Consider the following 23705-nt stretch of genomic DNA (forward strand, 5'->3'; position numbering starts at 1 on the left):
GGTTGGGAAGGTTAGCCTGGAGCCTGCCCACCCATGCCATCCCTCTTCCCAGGCTCCTGTTTGCTGGGCTGAAGTGTGCTTTCCCCACCTGATCCAGCTGCTTCTGGATCTTGCTCTGCTGCTCCGTAACCAGCTTAAGCTTCTCAGCATCTGCCTCTGGGAACTCACGGCCTGCCTTTTTGGCAGTACGCTGCTTGGCACACAGAGCCTTCCGCGACTTGCGGTGCACACCAATCTGCTCCTCTAGCACCTTCAGCTGCATCTGTAAGAGCTGTTGGGTATGGAACAGCCACTCCTCATACTGCCGCTGGTCAGCCTCATCTGGGAAAGGAAGCGAGATGTCAGGACCTGTGAAATGGTGATCCCAATCCCTCTTCCTCCACACGCCCTAAGCCACTTCCTTGCATACTCCTCCTCACCCCTATACTCACTGATCACTCCCTGGGCAAAAGTGGGTGGATTGGGACGAGGCTGGGAGGGGTCACCGGCACTCCGCTCCTGTGATGAGAGAGACTGCTAGAAGGTCACTGTTCTATACCAGGCCCTACAAAGGGTGGCCTGATGGCATAGGACACAAGTTCCTACTTCCACCTGACCAATTACCTGGCCACTCCCAGCTGCCACGTGGTTCTGCAGATCACTGCCGGGCCCCCCTGAGAGCCTCTGGGCTAGCAGGGACACTTGCTGCCTGGAGGCCACCAAAGGAAACAGGATGTGTTGGTGATGGGGAAAGATGAAAGGCAAAGGGGCAGGACATGTAGGGAGAAGGAATGAGAAAGGAAAGGGCCATCCTGCTCACCCCACAAGTCTTACCTATTCATACCAGGTGCCACTCCAATGCTTCCCTGAGCCATCACCTTCTTGATGCCTTTCAAAGCCACCATCTTGGCCTTTGCAATGGGATCAATGATATCTTCTGCAGCAAACTTGTCCAGGTCTGGAGAGGGAAGAGCCAACTGAGCTGGGCATTTGGGTCAATGCTTCATTCCATGCCTGCCTTTCCTTCCAACAATTTGACCTCCACACCAAGTCAAGCAGAACATGGCACGACATGGTAGAAAGACCACTAGACTAGGAACCAGGTAGTCTGGGTGGCTCAGCTGTTACTCACAGGACACATGGACCTGTTTTTACTCGCACATTGCTAGGAAAAGGTCCTCAGTAAAGATTTGTTGAGCTAATGTGTCAATGTCATTTTACCTCTCTGAGCCTCAGTTTACTCCTCTATTTGATGGAGATCATTATCCCTACTTTGCCTACCTCCTGGAGCTATTCAGAGGAGCAAATGTGACAAGAATATGAGGACACTTTATAACCTAGAAAGTGTTCTTCAAAAGTAGTGTTCTTAGGGCAACTGATACAGGCCAAGAACCCAAGACATGGGCAATGTGCCAAAGCCCTAGATGCCAGAGCTGTTTTGGGCATAACATACATCACATACAGCCCACTCTCCTGCCTGTCCAGGATCCTGGGTAGAACAGAAGAAATAAGCAACCACCAAAAACTTAAATCTTCCTAAAATCCTGTACATCGTATATTTCTCCAACTGCTCAGAAAACTTAACTGACTCCTCATTTTTAAAAGACTAAGTAAACTCCCTCTCCTGGTATTTTGAGGCAGTAAAACTGTTAACAGGATTAGAAGGCCAGGGTTCAAACTCTAGCTCTGTTAGTTATGGGATCTTGAGAAAGCTGCGTAACCTCCATGCCTCAGTTTCCTTTTCTATAATCAGAGATAATAATTAGTACCCATTTAATGTGTTTCTTGTGATTAAATTAGACAAGGAATGTAAAGCGCTCAGCACACCGCTTGGCAAAGAGCACTCAATAAATGCTATTATAATTTGAGGTTTTCCTCAGTCTGGACCCCCTTCTTACCTCTCCACAATTTTGGTAGTGCCCACTCACTTCCCTCCACACACAGCCTAACCACTTCACTCATTGTCTCCAAATATAACCCCCAGCTTTCCTGCCACTACAGTCTCACTCAAGTCTTTTCACCTACCTGATTGCTTTTTCTTGCACCACTTCCCTCCAAGTCCTAAACTTCTGGTCTTACCACAGCTACAAAGCTTTTGCTAATCAGGCTTCATGCATTCATTCCATTCACTCATTCAAACATCTGAATGACTGCTATATGCCAGGCACTGTTTCTCCCTTCTTAATAGCTATAATGCTCTGCCTGTACCACTAGTATGGTATTTAGGCAAAGCTCTTTGTGTCCCACGTCCCTTAACTAGGGATTATCTTAGGTCTGTAGCTTCAGTGCCCATGTGGTTAACAGTGATCACCCCTGCATAACTAAGCCAGTGCCCCTTGCTGAGGTTACCTGTATCCGGAAAAAAGCTGTTAGCCAGCTGCTGTTGCATTGCCAGCTGCTGGGGTTTCATGCACATGGAAGGTGGCATGGTACTCATGGGCTTCTGTGTCAGCACTGGCTGTGGGCTCTGCTGGGGCACCAAGCCTGCCTGTCCCCCATGCTGCCCACTTAGCATATGCCCTTGGTTGGACACCATGGTCATGGATGGGGCCAGGCGCTGCTGGAGTGCATGAGCTGGTGGCTGGGTAGGCATCAGCGGTTGGGCCAAGCCCGGCTGTCGGGAACCTCCAAGTCCCAGGGCAAGCTGCTGTTGGGGTGCAGCCAAACTAGGAGAAGAGCCCTCGTGTGGCAAAGACATGGCCTGGGTAGGGCCTGGTGTGGCCAGTAGGGAAGTGCTGCTGCTGCTGCTGCTGCTGCTGCTGCTGCTGGGCAGGCTGCAGCTGTGCTGAAAGCTGCTGCTTCTTCTGCAGCTCCTTCTTCTCATGCTCCAACAGGTCCTCGATAAGCAGGGGTAACTCACTAGCTACAAGTGAGCTCTCCATCTTGTCCAGCTCATCCCCAGATGCTGCATGTCCACCAGGCAAGGTCAGGGTCCCACTCTCTAGCTCAAACTTTTCCAGCAAGGAGGACCCTCCTGGGCCACTTAGTGGGCTGGGGGTCAACAGGTGAGATGGTGGTCCTCCTGTGGCGCCAAAGGGGCCTTTCTCAGTTGTGTGCCCACTGCTAGAAAAGGGTCCTGTGCCCATTCGGGTGTCCCGGCTGCCCATCACACTTTGTCCTGGCTTCAGCCCCAGGCCTAAGGAAGGGGTGGCAGGCGCTGGCTCTACTTTGGGGGTGGTAATGGTGAACTGGCATGGGGAAGGGTGGCGCCCACCCTCCTCCACCTTGGGCTTCACCTCAGGGAGCACGGATGCCAGACGGGTCTCAGAGGCATCAGCAGCCGGAGGAGGGCGCTCCTCTGGGCCCAAGGGTCCTGGCTCCACCCCCCGCAGCAGGGCCTCCCGCTCAGCCTTTTCATTGGCTGACTCCACCAGCCTCAAGTGCTCATTGAAAATATCTTTCTTGTCCCCAGTGTCCAACTCAGGATCAGTATAGGCCAGTAGGTCAAACTCATCCCCATTCAGCAAGTCATCCAGGTGGGGGTCGTTGGTCTCCAGGTTTTCCAGGGTGCCCAGCTCATCATCCCCCTTGGCCACATCCACACCCAGGCCCAAGTGAGCAAGCTCCTCGTCATCCTCTAGGGCCTTGTGGGCATCAAAGTCATCATCCAGCTCAGGATCCTCACAGGATAACTTCCCAGCTTCCAGGGCCAAAGGAGGGGGGCGGCCAAGCTCAGAGCTCGAGGGGGGCCGGCTGACCAGCTCCAAGCCAGGGGGCAGGGTGGGAACCTTGGTGTGGGGTGTTGGATGGAGGCTGTTGTTCAGTTCAGGGGCCGGCGGGGCTGAGGGTTTCTGTGGCGGAAGGCCTGATACTGCTAGGCCTCGAAGTCCTTCAGGAGGCAGTCGGTGGGAGTCCTCATTTACAGGGTAAAAACGGGGTCTCTGAGGGGGGCCCTGACCAGGAAACGGAGCGCCCCCAGGCCCTAGTCCTTTCTGTACATTGTGCCGCAACTCAATGAACTGGGCAGGACCAGCTGGACCAGGCAGTGGCTCACCAGGGCCAGGCAGGCGGGTGGGAATTCCCGCCAAGGGGGAACCTAGGGCTTGGCGGCCAAGTTCAGGCCCAGGAGCTGATGGAAAGCGAGCAGACATGGCTAGTCGCATGGAGGTTGCTGCCGTTGCCTGTTGCTGTTGCTGCTGCTGCTGCCACAGTTGTTGCTGCTGCTGCTGCTGTAAGGGCAGGGACCCAGGATAGGGTGCTCGCTGATAGAAAGCTTGGGAGCCTCCCACCAGTTGCCTGAAAGAATAGGCAGTAGTCAGTAAGATGAAATCAAGATGAAGAAGAGCTAGAACATGGTCTTAGGGCATTGGGGAAGGATGCAGTTAATGTGCTGAGGGGAAGGAATGGAGAAGAAAAGTAAGTGATACTGGAGAAGAATTAGAGAGATGGGAAAATCAGAGGCAGTACACAACGGTAGTAAAATCTGTTCCCTTGGTTTACCCCCAGGGAACGCCCTGGAGCCTCACCGGCTGTTCACATCCATAGAAGAAGGGGTGGCTGGTGGAGGTGGCCGGGACAGTCGGTCATCACTGGGGAAAGCCCCTGGCCCCAAGATGGGGCCACCCAGCTTGCCTGGGGGCAGCCCCACAAGGCTGTTCTTGTCCTATGAGAGATACGGTTAGATGAAGGTGGGGCCAGCTTCAGTGTCCTGGACCCACCACCTCTTGCCACTCTTCCTACCTGGGTCCCAGTGAAGGGGGTCTGGCCTCGACTCAGCTGCTCAAAGGCAGGACTGCTAGGTTCAGCACCCCAGCTACCCGGAGTCCCCACTGCTCCTGCAGCTGCTGCAGCTGTTTCCTTCTCCTGCCGCAGAGTGTTGCGCTGTATCTGCTGCCGAATCAGTAGTTCCCGTAGTCGCTGGCGCTGTGCAGAGAAGAGAGAAGCTGAGTAAGTCCATTCTACTCCAATCCTAGGACTGGCATAGGGACAGAGGAGATGTGGGGGCTCAGCTACAGGATGTCAACCCACCTGCCGCTGCTTCTCCAGCTCTGTCTGGCTGAGGCTGGACATGCCTGGGTCCTGGGTACCTGGAAGCTCTGGTGCCGCCAAAGAGCTGCCCATTCCAGCCCCTGGGTCTTCTCGCTTATCGACTGGAGAGGTGATGCCTGCCCGCTGTGAGGCTCCATGGGACAGGTAGGGGAGGGATCCATCGGGTGCAGATGGTGGCAGGACTGATGGTGGGCGTAGCGGGGACAGCCCATAGCCCTCTCCTGTGGACCCAGTGCTGGGTCCCAGGGGGCTGCCCGATGGGTGGAAGTTCCCTGTGGCTACTGTGAAGTTTGTGCTTTGAGGCTTGCCCAAGGTAGGGCCGGGCCCAAAATGGCTGTTGATCCCATGGGGTGGAGGGAGGCCAGGCTGAGGGACAGGGGGCTTTAAGGAAGGTTCTCCTACTGCCTGAGGGAAAGTAAAACGCATGGACGAGGGGGTGCCCACAAATGCACCTGTCCCAGGGGACCGGGCAAAATTGGGGGGCTGCCCACCTGGAACCTTGGCATGGAGCTCACCTGCTGGCCCTGAGGGCAGGGCTGCTGGGAAGCCCCCAGCCCCCAGCGGGGTGTGGGCTAGAGGCCCAGCCTTGAAGGCAACTTCAGGGGGCTGGGGTCGGGGTGGTTTATGCAATGGGGCAAATGGGTCACGGGACTGAGGGCGTGATGGGGGGCGAGAATAAGGGTCAGGGGACTGGAAGCGTGGGGTAACGGGGGATGGGCAGAAAGCCTCAGCAGAGAGAGGACGGGGTGTCAACGGGGACTGGGAGCTGGACTGGGACTGGGGACTGGCAGGCACTCGGGAGAAAGGGTCAGAGGGCAGTGAGCGAGGGGGCAGGGCACAGCAGCTCTCAGGGGGTGGGGGTTGGGGCCGAGGGGTCAATGGGGGCTGAGCATAAGGGTCAGGGTAGGGGCCAGGGCGAAAGATGTCTGAATGGCTGGGGGGAGAAGGGGCCAAAGCCTGGGCAGGGGCTGGCTCCTGGGGCCTTAAGCCCAAGCCCGGGCTCTGAGGCTCTACCTGAGATGCCCGAGGGGTCAGGGGGGCTTTGAAGACATCAGGTGCCTTTAACTCCAGGCCACCCAGGTGGGGGCCTGAGGAGGGTGAGTCTACAAAGCCCAGGTTTGGGGGCCCATAGCTAGGAGAGGATGCCCCAAGTTCTTCCTTCTTCACCTCTAGAGCCTTCCGAGTTTCCCCAAAAGGCGGGGGTGACAGTAGGGGCTCGGAAGCCTTGCCTCCCCCTACCCCTGGGCTCTCAGGCACAGCTAGGTTGTCCAGTGAGGGGCAGCGGGGTTTGAGGAAGGGATCAGGTGTGGAGGGCTGGTGTCGGGGGGTGCCAGGTGGGGTAGTGTGGAATTCCCCTGGCTGGCCAGTCCCAGGACGAGATGAAGCGCCCAGCGTTGAGGGCTGTGCAGGGGCCCCGGTCGGACTAGGATAGGGAGGATAGGTGGGTGGTGCCGTGGGGAAGCGGGGATCCAGAGCGTAGGTGGGGGCCAGTCCAAAGGGGTCCTGCGAAGGCACTTGGGCGGGCACCTGGGGTGGGAGCTTGAGGAAGAGCTCACCAGGCGAGTCGGGGCCGGGCACCGTGCCCGCCGGCGGCTTCAGGAACCCGTCCGCAGAGGTAGACAAGCCGGCGGGGGTTGTGGGGCTGCCAATGAAAATGGTGGGGGCGGCAGCAGGGGGTGGGCTGCCCAGGGCCCCTGGCTGGGGAGGAATGCGGAGATGCAGGGCCGGTCGGTCAGTCTTGCGGGCCATGTCGCCCACCTTGGTCTGCTTGTTGATCTGACTCTCAGCCTGCTACAAGGGGAGACCAGGCACAGAGCAGTCAGGCTGCTGTGAACAGGCCTTCTTCCATCCCCTCACCCTCAAAGGGGGCCTACTACAGGACTTGGATGGTGTGGCCTGGCCCAGCCCCACTCACCTTCTGCACCTTGTTGATGCGGTGAGCCGCTCGGTTATCTTTGGCCTTTTGCTGAGGGATACAGGACACAGCCTTAGGCCCAGGGCTTAGGCTCAGGCCCAGCTCCCCAGCCCTCATCATGTTGCTCACACTCCCTACCCAGAAGCTGATCCCTTCTGGCCCAGTTGCTTTGGGAGTGGGGAATGGAAAGAACTGAGGTGAATTTCCCAAAGACACCCCCCTCTCTCTGTTCCCACGCTGACCCAAGCTCTCTGTCTCACCAGGTACGGGGCTTTGTCAGCAGCTGGAACTTTTCTCCAGAGCTTCATGATTTGTTTGCAACGGCTAGACCAGTCTGGAGGGCAGAGGGATTGCATTAAAGGAGACCTGGAACATAACCCCTGCACCCATGGGCCATGTTACCAGGGTGTGTCCCTTGCCCTTGTCCCTCAAGTACCTGGGTAATCTTGCTTGAGATTGGGAAAGTTCATATTGGCATAGAGCACAGGTGAGATGGTGGAGAGCTGGCCCAACTCCTCGTCCTTCTCCCAGCGCTGAAGGCTCCGCTGGTTATAGGAGAGCCCGTCGCCCTCACCCTCCGTGGTAGGGGTGGTAGGGGTGGAGGGCGTGGTGCCCCCTGAGCCTGTCCAGGGGCTGTCTGGCTCACCGGGTTCTGGGCTAAAGAAGCCCCCGCGCTCCCTGGGGCGCAGGGGCAGAGAGTCACAGGGGGCAGGGATGCCAATCCTCACCCCAGACAAAACTGCCAAGAACCCCTAGGCCACTGCCCTGCCCCAACAGATAAGGGCCACTAACGAAGGAGCAGAGGGAAGTGTTGCTACAGCAGCACCCAGGAGTCCAAGGTTCCCTCCCTCAGTATGGCCCCAGGTGGAGGGAAGGAACAACAGGGACTGCCCACAGAGATTAAGCATCGATACCAACCTAGAATCCAGGAATGGGGACTGGCAGAGGCCCGGGTAGGAGTCCATTGGGCTGCTGGAGGGGAGATTGCCCAAAGAGAGTCCACCTACAAGAAACACAGGATCAGAGAAAGGGAGCAAGTGGCCCATCTTGGGGGCAAGCTCAGCCATACCTGTCCACACAGTCTTCGAACCACTCTCAGCCAAATCACCTTGAAGAAAGGGCCTCTGCAACGGTGTACGGCTGCCATCTAGGCCAGGGGTTCCACAGCCCAGATGCTGCTCTCGTTCGGAACCCAGAACATCCTTGAAGAGCTGTTGCACATCCTTGGATTCCATCTTGGGCAGTTCTGTGGGGGAGTGACAAAGGATGCTGCTCAGGAAGACCAGAGTTCAGGGGACATCACAGATCTATAAATGGTCATAGTCAGGGAAGGTGCCCAGGACACCCCACCAAAGAAGCCATACAGATCAAAGTCCCACAGGTAGGACCTTCTCCTTCTCCCACAGAGGACCCTTACACACAACGAGTGCGGGTCACAGCCTCACCTTCTGTGGGAATCCTGTCTAAGTCAGAGCTAAGCATCCCTTCACCTGGGGTGCCTGGCTTCTCGGGGTCACTAGGCACTGGGGATGCCTTTACGCCCCCATCCTCAGGTCCTGCAATTACCAGGAGAAAGCCATCAGCCAAGGCCAGTATGGAGGCACAACACCGGCCACCCTGAGCCACAGAAGGCATGGAACAGTTTCCAGCCTCCAATCCTGATGGTGCTCAGAAGCAGAACAGGTTGACAGACACAAAAGCACGATAGGACACAGTCTTCTCAGCAGCCCTCACCTGGTGTGTCAGGCTTGCCCTCGGGGCCACGAGATTCTTCATCTGCAACATCTGGACCATCATCTCCTACAAGGAATAGTCCCCACACCAATCAGAGATGCCCTATACTTGATGCCCAGAATGGGTCCCCAGCTCCACAGGCCAGGGCCCTTGGCCCACCCCCAACTCCTGGAGACCAGCCCATTCCACACCAAATTCCCTTGCCAGCTCCTAAGCACAGAAGGAAGCTGGATCCCCTCAGACCACCTCACCCTCACACCACTGACCTTTCTGTGAAGTGGGGAGCTCCTTCTTATCTGAGCCTCCATCCCCCTTGGCTTTTGGGGTTCCTAGTGCAAAGCTTGGCCGGCCCACCCCAACTGCAAAAAGGGCCTTCCGGCTCAGGTCCAGCAGCTCCTTCCCAAAGAAGGCTTCCTATGGAAGAAGTCAGGGAGATATAGGCTTCTGCATGCCCTGCAGGGCAGACACCACCCTCACACCTCTGAGACTCAGACCCACCTGCAGGTAAGCAGGGAACATGTCCTCCAGTTTGCTCTTCTTGCGCCCTCGCCGCTGCTGCTTCTTCTTCTCGTCCCCATCAGCTAAGCTCTGGTCCACGGAGCCCTCTGCAGGCAGGTCGGCAGGCATCACTGAGGACAGAATGGCAGGTGTCAGCCTCTCTGGGGACAATGGGCATGCTGCTCCCAACTCAGCCTGGGGACACCTTCTGCCTATTCTCTCCCCCAACACCAGTTGGGCCCACGACCCTCTTGGCCCTTTGAGTGAGCCTCCCCCACGCCTCGTTGGCAGTGCTCCATAGGTCCTGTGATCCCCACCTTCTCCCAGGCCCCACTGGAGCCCTCACCCGTCTCACCCTCGTCGGGCTGCCCATCCCCACTCAACACCTCCGCCTGTGCAGCAGGCCCCTTTTTCACACGTGTGTGGGATTTCCGTTGTCGCACCATGAAACCACCGATGCCTACGAGGAGGCAGAGCTGAGGCTGAGAAGCCGCTAGGGAATGGTGAGCTGCCCCTTACCTCCCACCTCCCCATCCCAGGGCCTCACCAGGCCGATAGGGTTTGCGTTTGCGTTTTTTGCTTTCTTCAGTCTCCTCTTTGCCAGGCTCCCCATCAGGGCTGATGGGGCCCTCCAGTTTAATTTCACATTCCATGTGTTCTACAGCACCTGTGTATGGCAACAGAGGAGATGGAGGGAAATCAGAAGCATGGACCCTTTTAACCTTGTCATCCTGCCCCCAAGAACAGAGAGTTAAATGCCTTGCCACAGAGCCATTTGGACAAGACCAACAGTGGCTTAAGGGAGACTGGGAGTGGCAATGACGCCCCCACCCAACAACCAACTCTTACAGGTGACTCCCACTACTTTGGCACTCCCTGAGATTCCCTAGCCTGACCTTCACCCTTGAGCAGCTCATCAGTGTCCAGGTCCCCATCCTTCTTGTCATCAGGGCCAAGGGCATCTGAGGGCTCGGAACCCTCTAACCCTGCCTCGCCTGGGAGGCCAAGCCGTCCTCGCCGCTGGCGCCGCTTGTGCAGGGGTGACATGGTCAGGTTACGCAGCACGGCCATGCCAGTTTCTGTCAGCCACACACCCTCGAAGCGAAAGTACTGGGGCTCTGCACAAAGGGGATGAGCATGTGACCCCTGGATGGAGGCCCCAGGGAAGCCCGAACTCCAAGTTTCGGCCTAGGTCCCTAGCTGGGACAAAAGCAGTGAGAGAGAGAGAGGCCAAAGTCCAGACCGGCGTCTGAAGGCCGGAGAGGACAGGCTAACCATGGGCGCTAGCTGAGGCCCAAGTTCTCTATCAGTGACCCAGGGGGTTTCTGCTACTGCAGAAGCCTAACTCTGCTCACGATTAACCCTAGGTTCACCAAATATATTCTCTAGCTGTCTGTGGCTAGGAGGGCCCCTACTTGCTGGATGCCAGCACACACTGCCCAAGATGCCAGAAACAGTGCCCTCATCATGATGGAGGAGGAGATGGCCCCAGCCCCCTTCTCTGAGGAGAAAGAGCTGTGTTCTAGGCTCTCTGGAGATGAGATTCTGGCAGTACAAAGGCCACGTTGCCTGATGGAAGGAACTCAGCCTGGGAAACTGGAGGCCTTGGTTCCAGTCATAACTTCACCACCAACCTACCGGGTGATCTTGGGCAGGCCACTCAACCACCCTGGGGGTTAGTTTCCTCCTCTGAAAATAAGGAGATGAAGATGGGAGGCTGGAGCCAGACTAGATGGTGTCTAAGGTCCCCTCTGGCCTTGGCATTCAGAATTGCTGTGACTCACCTGGCTCTTTCACCTTCATAGGCACCAACTCTGGAGGTGCAACAGGCGCTGAGAAGAGAAAGACAAACCAAGGCAGCTTGAGGCCCTGTCCCAAAGCAAGGCACCCTGACTCCTCCTCCCGCTCTGTAGCATCTGGTACTCACCAGCGGGCTTGACCACATACGGCTGGCAGGAGACACAGTCAAAGCCCTCATCAGCCGCCTGCTCCACATCATCCTCTGTGAAAAGGCTCTCGCAGCCAGCATGCATCCACCTGGGAGAAGGAAGACAGGAGGAGATAAACCCAGACCATGCAAGGTTAAGAACAGGGAAGAGGGGGCCTATATAAGGAGAAAGGGGCATCCTCACCGTTCACAGTGGCGGCACTGGATTAGCAGGTCCTCCTCCACGTATGGGGCATGACAGATAGGGCAGGTCACCAGGCTGGCACAGGGCCCGCAATGTGTATAACTATTCTGCCATTCACAGTGGAAGCCAGGGGAGGCGGCCCCACATTGCATACAAGACACACACCTGGTGGGGGCAGAAAGACAGACCCTCAGCACCTAACCTACCCGAGGCACCCAGAGGTGCCCTCATTGAGAACCAAGCAACTAGCCTGGCCTTCTAAACCCAGCCTCTGTTAGGTATTCAACATCACATCCACTCTAGCATCTCAGGCCCAGGCCCCTCAGAAGATCCTGGGTCTCCTTTTTTTTGGAGGAAGATTAGCCCTGAGCTAACATCTGCCGTCAAACCTCCTCTTTTTGCTGAGGAAGACTGGGCCTGAGCTAACATCCATGCCCATCTTCCTCTACTTTACATGTGGGATACCTGCCATAGCATGGCTTGACAAGCAGTGCATAGGTCCACGCCCGGGATTCGAACCAGCAAACCCCGGGCCGCTCAAGCGGAAAATGCAAACTTAACCGCTGCACCATTGGGCTGGCCCCCTGGGTTTCCTTACCACTTGCACTTCCAGCCGCCCTTGGGCACGGTGAGCAGTGGGGGGTCCAGGCAGTACGTGTGGTAGCTAATGTCACAGTCATCACAGAGCAGCAGGCGTGAGGGGTCTGAGGCCTGGCCACACACCTCACACACGATGCACTCCACACAACGCCAGCCCTTTAGCAGCATCACCTTGGTGATCTGGTGCAGAAGATGGCAATTCCTCAGGGTGTGAGGCAGAGGGGAGGGTAGACCCCTTGGGGAGGGTGGGACTTAGATGGGTGGGGCTGGAGAACTCCAGTGCACAGGCCAGACCTCCATTTGACCACAGGGAGGCTATGCAGAGCACCTTCACCCCAAAAATGGTGGCTCTAAACTTAGGCTCCGAGAGATCTCTGCTGATTAGAGAACAGCCTCACCCGGCCACTGCCTCATTATGATCTTTCACTAGCCAAGTCCCCAAAAAGATTGTGCAGAGAATTAGGCTGTTAATTCCCCCAATTTTTCCTGAACATTTAGAACCTGTTACTGCTGCAAGTTAAAGAATGTTGTCAGTGGACAAGTTCTAAATTGCATTAATGAAAACCCCAAAATGACTGATGACGCTTGGATCAAAAACACTGCTTCCTCTTTGCAGATATCCGCTGGGATTTTGATTTTACATTTTATCGCCAGACCATATCATGTTTTCCACCAGTAAAGTTTTCACAGTTTATACAATAGATTCAATTATACCAGTAAATCATAGTCTACCACAAAGAAACTTACAAAGACCACCACCACAATTTCCAAAGTACTCTTCTTCAAGTTGAGTTTGATAACCACTGGTGATTGATGAATGACTTCTATGGCCAATGGCCACTTTAAGAAGTGTGGCCAGGACAGGGGCCTAGGATAAGAAGTAACCGACCCCATTCCCCAGCCCAGGCCTCCTGGGTCCTGAACTCACCTTGCTGTTGACACAGTAAGGATGATAGCACTGAGAGCACTGGGAACAGGCAAGGAGGTGGCCCTCTGCCCCCCGGCCAAAGCTGCCACATACCACACACATGTCCTGGGGAAACACACAGGAACCCAAATGTCCAACCTGGTCTCCTCATCCTACTCAGTCCCGGCAACTGACTACCCCATTAATCTTAGAGGGAGTCAGGGAACCAAAAGCCCTTCCACAGCATCAGGACAATGTAAGCCATCACGGGACTCTGTTCCTTCCTAGCATGCCTTGCTCGTCTGATCAGGTAATCTGAATTGATATAGCCTGACATGGGTAAAGCTAAGGAGTAGGGGAAGGAAGATGAGTAAAGACGGGTCAGGCTGAAAAAGTAACACATGTGACAGAATTCTATCAGCTTTGAGATTATTCAGGTGAGAACATACGTAAGTTCCCTAGACTATAAGCTTCAACATGGTGGAGACCATTTCTGCCTTTTCCACTGTGATACCTCTTGCTCCTACCTCAGTGGCAAGCTCAGAGGAGACAGTCAAGAGAAGTTTAATAGATGGACAAATAAATGAACAACGAGATTCCCATTCACCATCTATTTTCTCATTAGCTGAGTACCCCCAGAAGCAGGTCCTTGGTTTTCCCCATTTACCCTCCCACCAAAACACACACACCCAATGTTCTGTCTGCCAGGTCTCACTGCTGAAGATGGGACTACATCGCTCAAGTGTGGTACCTGCATTAGGACAAACTTGTCTGTGTTGGAGAAGAGAACCACAGTATTTTGCATGGTGTCGTCATCATCGTCTTCTTCCTCCTTGCTGGGAGAGCTATCGATATCAGCAACCTTATAGGCAGAGAGTTGTGGAAAGTGAGGCAGCTAAATCTGCCCCCACTAAGCCATTTTCCTCTTTAGTGTTGGGGGAAGGAGGCACAAACCCCTGGCTAAGATGAAGGCCAGGAGCCAGGACTAAGAAGCAGAAGCACACCCCAGCTCCCAAACTGGGCCTCAGCCCAACAGCAGAGATTTCAGAGAAGCCTGGGGGCCAAGTGGACAGAAGGAGCAGACACAGCTGGACAGGCCCCAGGCTAGCAGGCAAGTAAGTGAGCGTGCAGGGGACTGGCAGGATTTAAAGGGTGTTTAATCCAGAAGGGGCCAGTTGAAGCAGTTTGGGGGATGGGAGGCCTCTCCTTACTACCAGAGTCTCAACAGAAGAAGTAGTTGATTTTAGCCGGGCCCGTCCTCTCCCACGTCCTCCATGGGCTCCTCCACGTGGCCGGCGTCTTCCCGGGAAACTACTGCTGCGACCCTGAGTGAGGGAAGGGGACGATTATGGGAGCAGGTCAAGTGCTAGTGTGTTGGGTCCACAGGCTTGGAGGGAAGAGAGGAGACGAATGGACAGAGCACGCAGGAGTCCCAGTCAGGACAAGGGAAAGCCAAGCTCTTAGACAGCAACACAACGGTAGCTCTGGCCCAAACCATTCCCCCTCTCCCAAGAAGAATGGCTAATGTGGTGCAATGAGAAAAATACTGGCTTGAGAGAGATCTGAGTTTCTAGTCCCAGTTCTATTACTGAGTAACCATGAACCTAGGCAAGTCACCTCCCCCTCTATATATCGGTATTCTCCTTAATAAAACAAGACGATGGACTCAGAGTCTAAGATTCAGTAAGCCAAGTGGGAAGGTATCAGTGACACCGGACTATACCTCTGACAGTGACAGGACGTTGATCACATCCAGTGGCTGGATAGCCCCTCACCTGTTTGATGCGGGAACGAGCTGGGGAGCTGCGCCGCCTCCCCTTGTCCCCCTCAGCTTTGCCTCCACCGATAGCTGTCCCAGCATCACACAAGAGCGAGTCATCAGTCTCCGGCAGCGAGTCGGTACAGAGCCGAAGGGAGCCCTCATCTCGGGCTGGACTGACATCTGTAGATACCCCCAGCTCCATGGACAAGGAGCCACCCCCCTCGGGGTCAGGAGAGCCCAGCAGGGGCTCTGAGCCAGGAAAACTGGCACTGGCATCACCCTGGCTCAGATTGGAGATCTCATTAACGATGTCGGATTTGATGAGAGTGGGTGGGGTAGGGGCCACTGGTGCACGTGGCTCCTCTTGCTCTTCACAGGGTGAGCCCTGCCCTGCCTGCTTGCATTCTGGGCCGTAGACCTCCATAGGAGTCACAGGGGCCAGCTCCTCGGGGTCCAGGAGCACAGGGGAACCCTTAAGTTCACTAGCCAAACTGCCAGGGGTCTGCCCAGCCTCTGGCTGTGAACCAGGAGTGTCAGTCCCATCCAGAGGGGCTATGTCTTCCCCCAGGCCAGAAAAGTCATCCAGAGCTGGGGCAGGGCTGGGTGCAGGGCAGGAAAGGTTCCCCATGGGGGAGGAGAGAGGACTAGTAGGGCTGGGCTCTAAGGCTGGGCACTCAGGTTCTGGGACTTTCTCAGTCTCCATCTCGTGTGGCTCAGCCTCCTCTGAGACCTCTACTGCCTTCTCCATGGGACTCAATGGGGAAGGAAGGGACAGTGGCAGAGCAGGAGAACACTGGGAAGGCAGGGAGTTTTGGGGAGGCAGGGAATCCTGGAGGAGTGGAGAACACTGAGGGGGAAGGGGCTCCATCAGGACGGGAGAGGCCAGTCCCATTGGGGAGCCTGGAGATGGGGGAAGGATCATAGGGGGTACAGGCTCAGGGTCAGTGCAGTTAGCTTCTGGTGGAGGGCTGATGGGTGTCTCTAGGATGGGAGCAGCCAATGGCGACTCAGGGTCACTGTCCCCTTTGGCACCAAAGGGGTACTCTAACTCCCCCAAAGGAGACAGGGCTGGCGGGGCCACAGCTGTGATAATAGGTGAGAGCGGAGGAGGAAGAGGATCTGGAGGGAAACAGAAAAAGGGAGGCTCTTAGATTAGATGTGCCATAAAGAGTTAAGACTGTCCCAGAGTAAAGGGGTACCAACATCCCCTTACCTGGTGGCATCAGCTGAGGTGACAAGGATGGCTCCCCAGATGGGGACAACGGCAGCTCCTCAGGCAGAGGGGACAGAGGTGGTTCCCCAGGCTCAGACAGGGCCGGCTCTCCAAGCAAGGGGGACAAGGGTGGCTCCCCAGGTGGGAGGAACAAGGGCAATTCCTCAGGTGCAGGGCATAGGCCTGGCTGCTCAGGGTGCTCTTCAGGTCGAGGGGACAGGCACGGTTCCTCAGGCTGGGGGGACAGGTGTGTTTCCTCAGGCCGGGGGGACAGACGCAGCTCCTCAGGATGGGGGGACAGATGCAGCTCCTCAGGATGGGGGGACAGACGCAGCTCCTCAGGCCGAGGTGACAGGGGTGGCTCCTCAGGCTGCGGGGACGGATGCAGCTCCTCACGCTGGGGGGACAGGGGTGGTTCCTCAGGTTGGGGGGACAGATGCAGCTCCTCAGGATGGGGGGACAGATGGAGCTCCTCAGGCCGAGGTGACAGGGGTGGCTCCTCAGGCTGAGGGGACAGATGCGGCTCCTCAGGTGCAGGGGACAGGCACGGCTCCTCAGGCCGGGGGGAGAGACGTGGCTCCTCAGGCCGGGGAGACAGACATGGCTCCTCAGGCCGAGGGGACAGACGTGGCTCCTCAGGCCGAGGGGACAGACATGGCCCCTCAGATGCAGGGGACAGATGTCGCCCCTCAGACCCAGGAGACAGGCGCAGCTCCTCGGGTCGGGGGCAGAGTTGAGGTTCCTCAGACAGTGGTGACAGGGGTGACTCCTCCAGCGGCAGGGACATGAGCAAGTCCTCAGGTGGCGGGGAAGCAGGTGAGTCTTCAGGAGGCGGAGACGTGGGTGAGTCTTCAGGTGGTGGGGATAGGCGTGAAGCCTCAGGTGGAGGGGACGTGGGAGACTCTTCAGGTGGTGGGGACAGGGGAGATTCCTCAGGCGGTGGGGAGAGGCGTGACAACTCAGGCAAGGGCAACAGGCGAGATACCTCAGGCGGGGGGGACATAGGTGAGTCTTCGGGCGGTGGGGACATGGGTGAGTCCTCAGGTGGTGGGGACAAGCGCGATGCCTCAGGTGGTGGGGAGAGGGGAGACTCCTCTGGTGGAGGGGACAGGGGTGATTCTTCAAATGGTGGGAAGAGACGAGATGCTTCAGGTGGTGGAGACATGGGTGACTCTTCAGGCGGAGGGGACATAGGCGATTCCTCAGGTGGTGGAGACAAGCGAGATGCTTCAGGTGGAGGGGAAGTGGGCAATTCCTCAGGAGGCGGGGACAGGGGAGACTCTTCAAGTGGTGGGGACAGGGGTGATGTTTCAGGCGGTGGGGACAGGGGTGTCTCAAGTGGGGGAGAAGGGGGTGACTCCTGTGGTGGAGAGAAGGGTGACTCCTCCAGTGGAGAAAAAGGTGACGACTCAGGTGGGGGAGACAGAGGAGACTCCTCAGGTGGCGGAGAGAGGGGTGATTCCTCAGGTGGTGGGGACAGACGCGATGCCTCAGGCGGTGGGGATGTGGGTGATTCCTCAGGTGGTGGGGACAGGGGCGACTCCTCAGGTGGAGGCAGCAGTGGCATCTCCTCATTTAGGGGGGCCTCCAACTGGGGCTCAAGTTGGGCCCCTGCTCTCCCTGCAGACAGAGAACACTATGCTCCTACCTAGCTCAGCTCTGCTCCACAGAAAATACAGGGAGTAGGGCAAAGCAGAAACCATCCCTTGCCACCGAATAGAAGGGGATTACTTCCAGTGACCCTCAGACCCTACTCACCTAGTGGTTTGGCTTCACATTGCAGGGGCCCCGGTTCCTTGGGTTGCATAGAGGTCACGTGCCCACCCTTTGGCTGCCCGTGGCATGCAACGTACAGAGCATCGGGCTCATCAGTGGGGGTATCGCCAGGCTCTGGGGGTAAGAATCTGCAGAGGGTACAGGGGAGCAGGCACTGTGGCTCTCATCAGCTATCAACTCCCAGAGAACACACCAGGGCAAGGCATGAATGCTTTGGACTGTACTGCCCCCTTTAGGGCTCTCCTCTCAGAGTCAACTTGCTTTAACATGGCCCCTGCCAATCTCAGTATTCCCATCCCCCTCCCCAATCTCTTCCAGTCCACACCACTTACCTGCTACAGACAGGAGGATGCTGCTCAGCAACAGAACTGATAGGCTGTCCTCCCTGGGCTTTGTGACAGCGATGACAGAGTGAGTAGTTCTCAAACCACTCAGAGTTGGGATTCAGCTCTGCTGAGCTTGCCCCACAGGCCCGGCATACACGGCATGCCTAGAGGGAAGGAGCACGCAAAAACAGGCATTGGTCAGACAGCCGACTGAAGGAGAGCACAGGACTCATCACAACAGAGAAACTCGGGATGTTGTAGGAGGCGGGGACACTCACCTTACACTTCCAAGAGTGAGCAGGCAGTTCCTCCATAGGTGGTTTTAGGCAAAAGGTATGGTATCCTTTGTCACAAGTCTCACAGACCAGCATCTTAGAGTCATTCCCAGGTTTCCTGCAGGAGCACAGGGCACATAACAGGGTCCTCCCTGCCCTCATTTTCAACCCTAACCTGTGCTTCGCCTAAGGCTGCCCTCCTGCCCTCTCATTCTTACCTGCAGGCTTGGCACACTTTGCATTCAGGGCACTGCCAGCCAGCACGCTTGCGGGCAGTCAGAGCAGTGTCCAGGCAGGCCCCATGATAGTGATGCCCACAGCTGGTACAGAAGAACAGGTCACACAATTCCCCAGGCCCCTCACATACTGCACAACGAGCCTCCTCTGCAGTGGGAAGGGACAGAGAACAGAGGTCAGCTATGGATTCTTTGCAGGACTCAGCACAGTGCTGTCTGCCTAAAAGGCATTCTATGGACACAGAATGAATAAATAACAAATTGTTACTAAGTGTCTGCCTAATATATGCCAGGCACTGTTCTAGGCACTGCAGACACCACTGTAAACTCACAAACTTCACACCGCTTTAGTGGGGCAGACTGACAGTCTAAGATTATATACCGCGATGAGTGCTCTGCAGAGCACAAAATCCCCAAGCACACTTGGCCCCTCATTTGCCCTATGTCCAAAGAGCAGGACTTCTCACCCAGATGTGCGGCCCCCTCACTGTGCTCCGGGCATAGCAGCTGCAGTGTTTTCATGGATAAGAAGGAACCGCTGGCAGTCGCACAGGGGAAGTGGTAAAGCCGTGGACATCCGGGCGAGCGGCAAGGGATGGAGGCACCGAGCCTGGTGCAGTGGGAGCAGCGCTGCCAAGGTGGAGACAAGGCCTCAGTGCCAGCCAGCTCTCTCCAAAGCAATAGGGCAGGCCCCTAGCTCTGCCCTAGTACACCCACTGCCCTTCTAATTCTACCTTGACTCTCAGAGGCCCACCAGTCCTACCCACCCTGCCTCTGCCTAGGCAATCCCGTCCCCAGCCCCACCTGTGAGATCCCTGAGAAGATGGCCTTGTCCACACCACATAATTCTGGGCCCTCCTGCCCCCATACGCCTGCCGACCATGCAGCACACCAATGGTGAGCCCAGCAGGACCCTTTATAGGTGAAAGAGGTAAGCAGAAATGATACAGTTAACAAAAAAGGTGATCAGGACAGCCCAGCCCCTACCCTCTTTCCTGCCCAAGTCAGTTACCCTACTTCCCTTCACTCACCTCCAGGTTCTCCTAGGTGGGCAGGTGTCAGACCCTCAGGGAAACCAATCTGTGATAGGTCCTCACTGGGCAGCGCTGCCTCACTGGGCCCTGGGTTCCCCCCAGGGGACACCACTGGACACCGGGGCCAGTCAAATGGCAACTCAAAGCGCCGTAGCTCCCGTTGCCCGTGTAGACTGGGCTCCCCGCAGTTACAGAGAGCACAGCGCCGCGGCGGACCCCCACTGTGGACACACAGGCATCAGCACCACGCCGGGCCCCTGCCCACAGGCACCCCAATAACCCCATGATTTGGCACACCTATGCTTCCCAAGCACTCATTTTCCTAAATCTTCTTCTTTGAAAGCTTCAGACTCTCAAATCAAATCCTCATTTCCCCAAACTAGTTACCTGCAGTCCTGGAGAGGCTCCTGAACCCTGGGACCCCCAGAACTGGGCACTGAGACCTCCCCCACATGTGGGTTGGGAAGGTCTGGCTCAGTGGCGCCTGATTCCTCGGAGGCTGCAGGTCCATCAGCTGAATGAGCAGACAGAAAAGCACATATCAGCCATCATCTTCTATTTAATACTAGTCCACTCATCAGACCCATGAGATTATCCAAAACCCTTGGTGGATCACAGTGATGGCATTTCTACTTTTGTCCCAAAGAACAAAGTGCCTCAATTACCTGTCTGTTAGATAGATTTATCTACTGTCCTTGTGCTAGGACCAGAAATCTAAGGTTGCCTGGGAAGGGCGGAAAGCTGCCAGTAAACCCAGAATTTGCCCTACTCACCTGCCGATTCTGAATCTTTATCCTCACCAGGCGGCTTCTGGCTGTCCATCCCTCTCTCCGACTGGGCAGGGCCCTCTCGGGGAGACCTTTCAGAGTCAAAAGAGATATCTATATGTCTAGAAAGACCCACTAAGCACTTTTCCAGAATCCTAGAAGCAAGGCAGCTAATGGTATCTAAACTATAAAGAATTCAAAGGAAAGCCATACCTACAAACTCTTGTAATAATGACAAGGAAAGTCTTTCTCCCTAACCCTTTTCCCACTCCTACTTCCTCCCCAGATAAACACATACCCTCTTCTCCCACTCTAGATTCTCAGTGGATCCACTCCCCCCCTTTCCCACTTCCCACCTCCTGCCTAAGACTTCCCAGGGCAATAGCATCCAACTAGAAGCACATCCAATCTACATCTAGTACCACCCTTTGCCTCATGTCTGAGTTCTTGGCTTCTGCTGGGCACTATCCCCTGGCCTTTTTCCTTAGGTCTCAAGTCACCATCCTAGAGGTCTGTCAGTGCCAACCCAGGGGTAGTCATAACCCCTCTGAGTCCAGCCAAAATCCCTCTCCCAGAGACAGGGTCTGGGATCTTGCAGGATGTAGAATATGTCACTGGAACTAAAGCCCAGCTATGGATGGATCTCCCCGACCTCCACTGGTTTCAACCAGGACAGCCCAATCAGAACAGAAGAAACTCCCCAATTTCTACCCATTCCCCATCCAAGTCCAGCTCAGCCCACCCCCTGGCCCCTGGTGTGGCTGAGCTCAGGATCTCACCCAGCCTGAAGGCCTCAGGTCGTTGCCCTTAGCAACGCCAACTGCCCTTCCTCCTCCAGTGTCCCTAGTAGTTAACAGAAGTGGGCCTTAAGAGTTACTGAGCATGTGTAGCCAGGCCTGAGGCTAGGCATGCTGGGAGTTGTAGTCTCAGGAAGCACACTGCCACTTGGAGGAGTTCTAAACGGGGCAGGACACAGCAGAGCAGAGTAGCTTCCTTCCTCTTCCGTCAAGCAGGGTTTCCACACACTATGGGGGTGGGGGTAACGGTCCCCTCTTCTAAGATACTCCTGCCTATACCAGATCCAAATGAAACACACTAAAGTTATACCTAAGAGGATTGAGACCTACACCTTCGGGCATACTTTCCTAAACCTCAGAGGGAACTAGTAAGCATAGTACAAAAAAGAGAGAAGTAAAGAATAAGAAGAATTACAGAGGTGAGGAAGAAGAAAGGGATCCCACAGAAGAAGGGAGAAGGGGATAGGTGCCAGTAGCTCTTAGTGGAAAGGGTAGAGGCTTAAGCAGAGAAAGCAAGTACAGTGTTCCTAGAGAAGGCAGGGGGAACCCCTAAAACAGAACTCTAAATAAAAGTTAGAGAAATTTATTTCTCAGCTTTTCCACTCCTCTTGTTTATCAGAGGGACCACACCAACCTTAGTAAAGACAAGCCCCTCTTCCCAAACCAAATACTCCTCCAGTCAGCCACTTGGAGTTGAGTGACTGGGGCAGATGAGACAGGGGGAACCCTCAAAAGTGCCCAGGGTCAGTAAATCAATTACCTAAGAACCACAATATCAGTCTTCTTTCCCTGAGCTCACATTCCATTTCCAGAGACTGGCAATGTGCCTCCCGTGACATGTCACAGGAAAGGAAATTTTATTTTACTTTCTTCCCCCTCATACTATCAGAATCTACTAGATTGGGAAAGTGAAGTATCATGTGATACCTGTTACCTCCATTCCTGGATCATCTCTTTCCCAAACCTACCACACAACCACACCTGAAAGGAAACCATGGTGGTCATCTGGCTGTCCCACAGAAAAGGGGCTCTGGAACTTAAAGGGGCCCTCAGAAGCCACCTATGGGAAGTAGGGGTTGGTCAGGGCACCAGCCAGGCCCTTCTTCCTACTCAGTCATTCAAGGCCTGACCACACCTTGAAGGCTTCAAAGTTGCCTAAATGTGTGCATCTTACTGTACCTTACCCCTACATGCCCCTAAAGATCCTCCACCGGCTCTGTTCTGAAAGCTGAGGCTAAAGGAGTCACAAACAGCAAGAAATAAAAAGCAACAGTGATAATACAGTGGGTGGAGGAGGCCTGCCTCACACAAGGCCAGAGGGACAAATTCCTCTGCCCTCCCCCGAGCGCAGCCCTCTCAAGCTGGTAATGCTGGCACTGCTTGGGGAGATATAGACACCACCTTCACCCAGCCCTGGGAGATAGAGTACCAACATCCTCCAAAGCCAGAGCCTCATTCATGGAGCCATGGAAGATGAGAGATCAAGAAACAAAGAGTAAAGTGTCTTCCAAACTGTACCAAAAAGAATTTAGGGGACCCTCCAAGAAGCCTAAGCCCCATTTCCCTACCCCTGCAGTCTAGCACCTGTGCCCCTTGCTGAATCCCAGTTGTCAGGCCCCTGAACAGAGCTAAATAAATGAAGACCACAGGCTCCCCTGTCCCATCACTCACAGCCAAAACACACACACAGATAAACCAAGGGTTTTTTCCCTGGATCTGAACTGAGCTAATGCCTGGCCAGGCTTCCACTAGGAACTACAGATCCCAGAGAAGTACAGATCTAGGGAGTAAAACTGTGCTGGCTCCCCTTAGTCCTAGGCCTAAGAGGCCCAAAACAGCAGGAAGGCAGGGATTCATCTCAATCCACTCTCCTCCCTGCCTCCATCCCAGACCAAGAGCTTTAACTCCATTTAAAGGGGTAATGGAGGCTTGGAGAGGTGAAAGGCTGAAGCAGGCCCTTGAGTGAACAGCTCTTCTGTAGAATTTAGGACTTCCTGGTTCCCAGTCTAAGAATCAAACCACACCTCTCCCCACCCCCATTTTGGGTTGGCCCTCCAGGAAGAATCCAAATGACAACACTGGCCCTGTAGACCCTCCAGACTGTCCCTGGGTCATCCTGGGGTCAGCCAGAGCTAACTAGGAGAGATTCCTTCTAAGGAAGTTCTTTAGGGACAGACAACAGGAGGGGCCCTCCATAGGAGGCAAGGGCAGAGAGCATGGGTGACAGCTAGCCTCACTCTACCACCCCTGTGCCACTTCTCACCTCGGGTTACCACCCAGAAATCTTTCAAGGCAAGAATCCCTATTTTCTCCTTTCCAAGACCAGGTTCAAAGAGATCTAGCCTATGTAGAGAGGCTAGACTCAGGGAGCAAAACACACCAGCCAAATCCCTGCTGGGCAGCATGACAGCTGTGAGAGGGGCTGTCCCAGCCGAGGGCCCAGAGGCATGAGGCTCAGGCTGCACCCCTCGAGCACTCACATACACATCCCTTCTCCCCAACACCTCTGCCAGGGCTGGAAACCCTGCTTCCGTAGAAACAGCTCTTATCATGTCATTTCTGTTCCAAAGAGGTGCAGGCCACCCTTTTCTGCAGGTTTGGGACAGGATCAGATGGCTGGTTAAAATTCCCTGATCAAAAAGGGCAGGAGAGGTCTGGGAGGGGCTGCAGGATTGGCCAGGGACTTATGGGCAAGCAGCTCTCCACACCAGGCCCAGAGAAAGCAGGAGACAAAAGCCATTTTTTTGCAGCCCACATTCGCAGGG

General features: G+C 55.5%; 1 protein-coding gene across 1 annotated transcript in view; it reads right to left on the reverse strand.

Moving 5' to 3' along the window:
• KMT2D (lysine methyltransferase 2D) overlaps positions 1–23705 on the reverse strand; it is a 38520-nt gene that overhangs the window by 13917 nt on the left and 898 nt on the right. Inside the window, 39 exon segments of the mRNA XM_070619543.1 lie at positions 89–321; positions 420–498; positions 604–688; positions 814–937; positions 2329–2648; positions 2650–4215; positions 4446–4582; positions 4660–4842; positions 4948–6759; positions 6884–6934; positions 7144–7217; positions 7320–7561; positions 7802–7886; positions 7953–8129; positions 8329–8439; positions 8618–8683; positions 8884–9031; positions 9116–9246; positions 9462–9575; positions 9663–9782; positions 10012–10233; positions 10900–10947; positions 11043–11152; positions 11248–11412; positions 11846–12027; positions 12776–12880; positions 13506–13616; positions 13966–14079; positions 14530–15635; positions 15730–17349; positions 17488–17633; positions 17838–17995; positions 18110–18224; positions 18325–18490; positions 18810–18972; positions 19147–19256; positions 19374–19597; positions 19764–19890; positions 20150–20235. Coding sequence (XP_070475644.1) covers positions 89–321; positions 420–498; positions 604–688; positions 814–937; positions 2329–2648; positions 2650–4215; positions 4446–4582; positions 4660–4842; positions 4948–6759; positions 6884–6934; positions 7144–7217; positions 7320–7561; positions 7802–7886; positions 7953–8129; positions 8329–8439; positions 8618–8683; positions 8884–9031; positions 9116–9246; positions 9462–9575; positions 9663–9782; positions 10012–10233; positions 10900–10947; positions 11043–11152; positions 11248–11412; positions 11846–12027; positions 12776–12880; positions 13506–13616; positions 13966–14079; positions 14530–15635; positions 15730–17349; positions 17488–17633; positions 17838–17995; positions 18110–18224; positions 18325–18490; positions 18810–18972; positions 19147–19256; positions 19374–19597; positions 19764–19890; positions 20150–20198 — 10899 coding nt within the window. The 5' untranslated portion in view covers positions 20199–20235.

The sequence above is a fragment of the Equus przewalskii genome, chromosome 5 (assembly GCF_037783145.1).
Source record: "Equus przewalskii isolate Varuska chromosome 5, EquPr2, whole genome shotgun sequence".
Classification (NCBI taxonomy): Eukaryota; Metazoa; Chordata; class Mammalia; order Perissodactyla; family Equidae; genus Equus; species Equus przewalskii.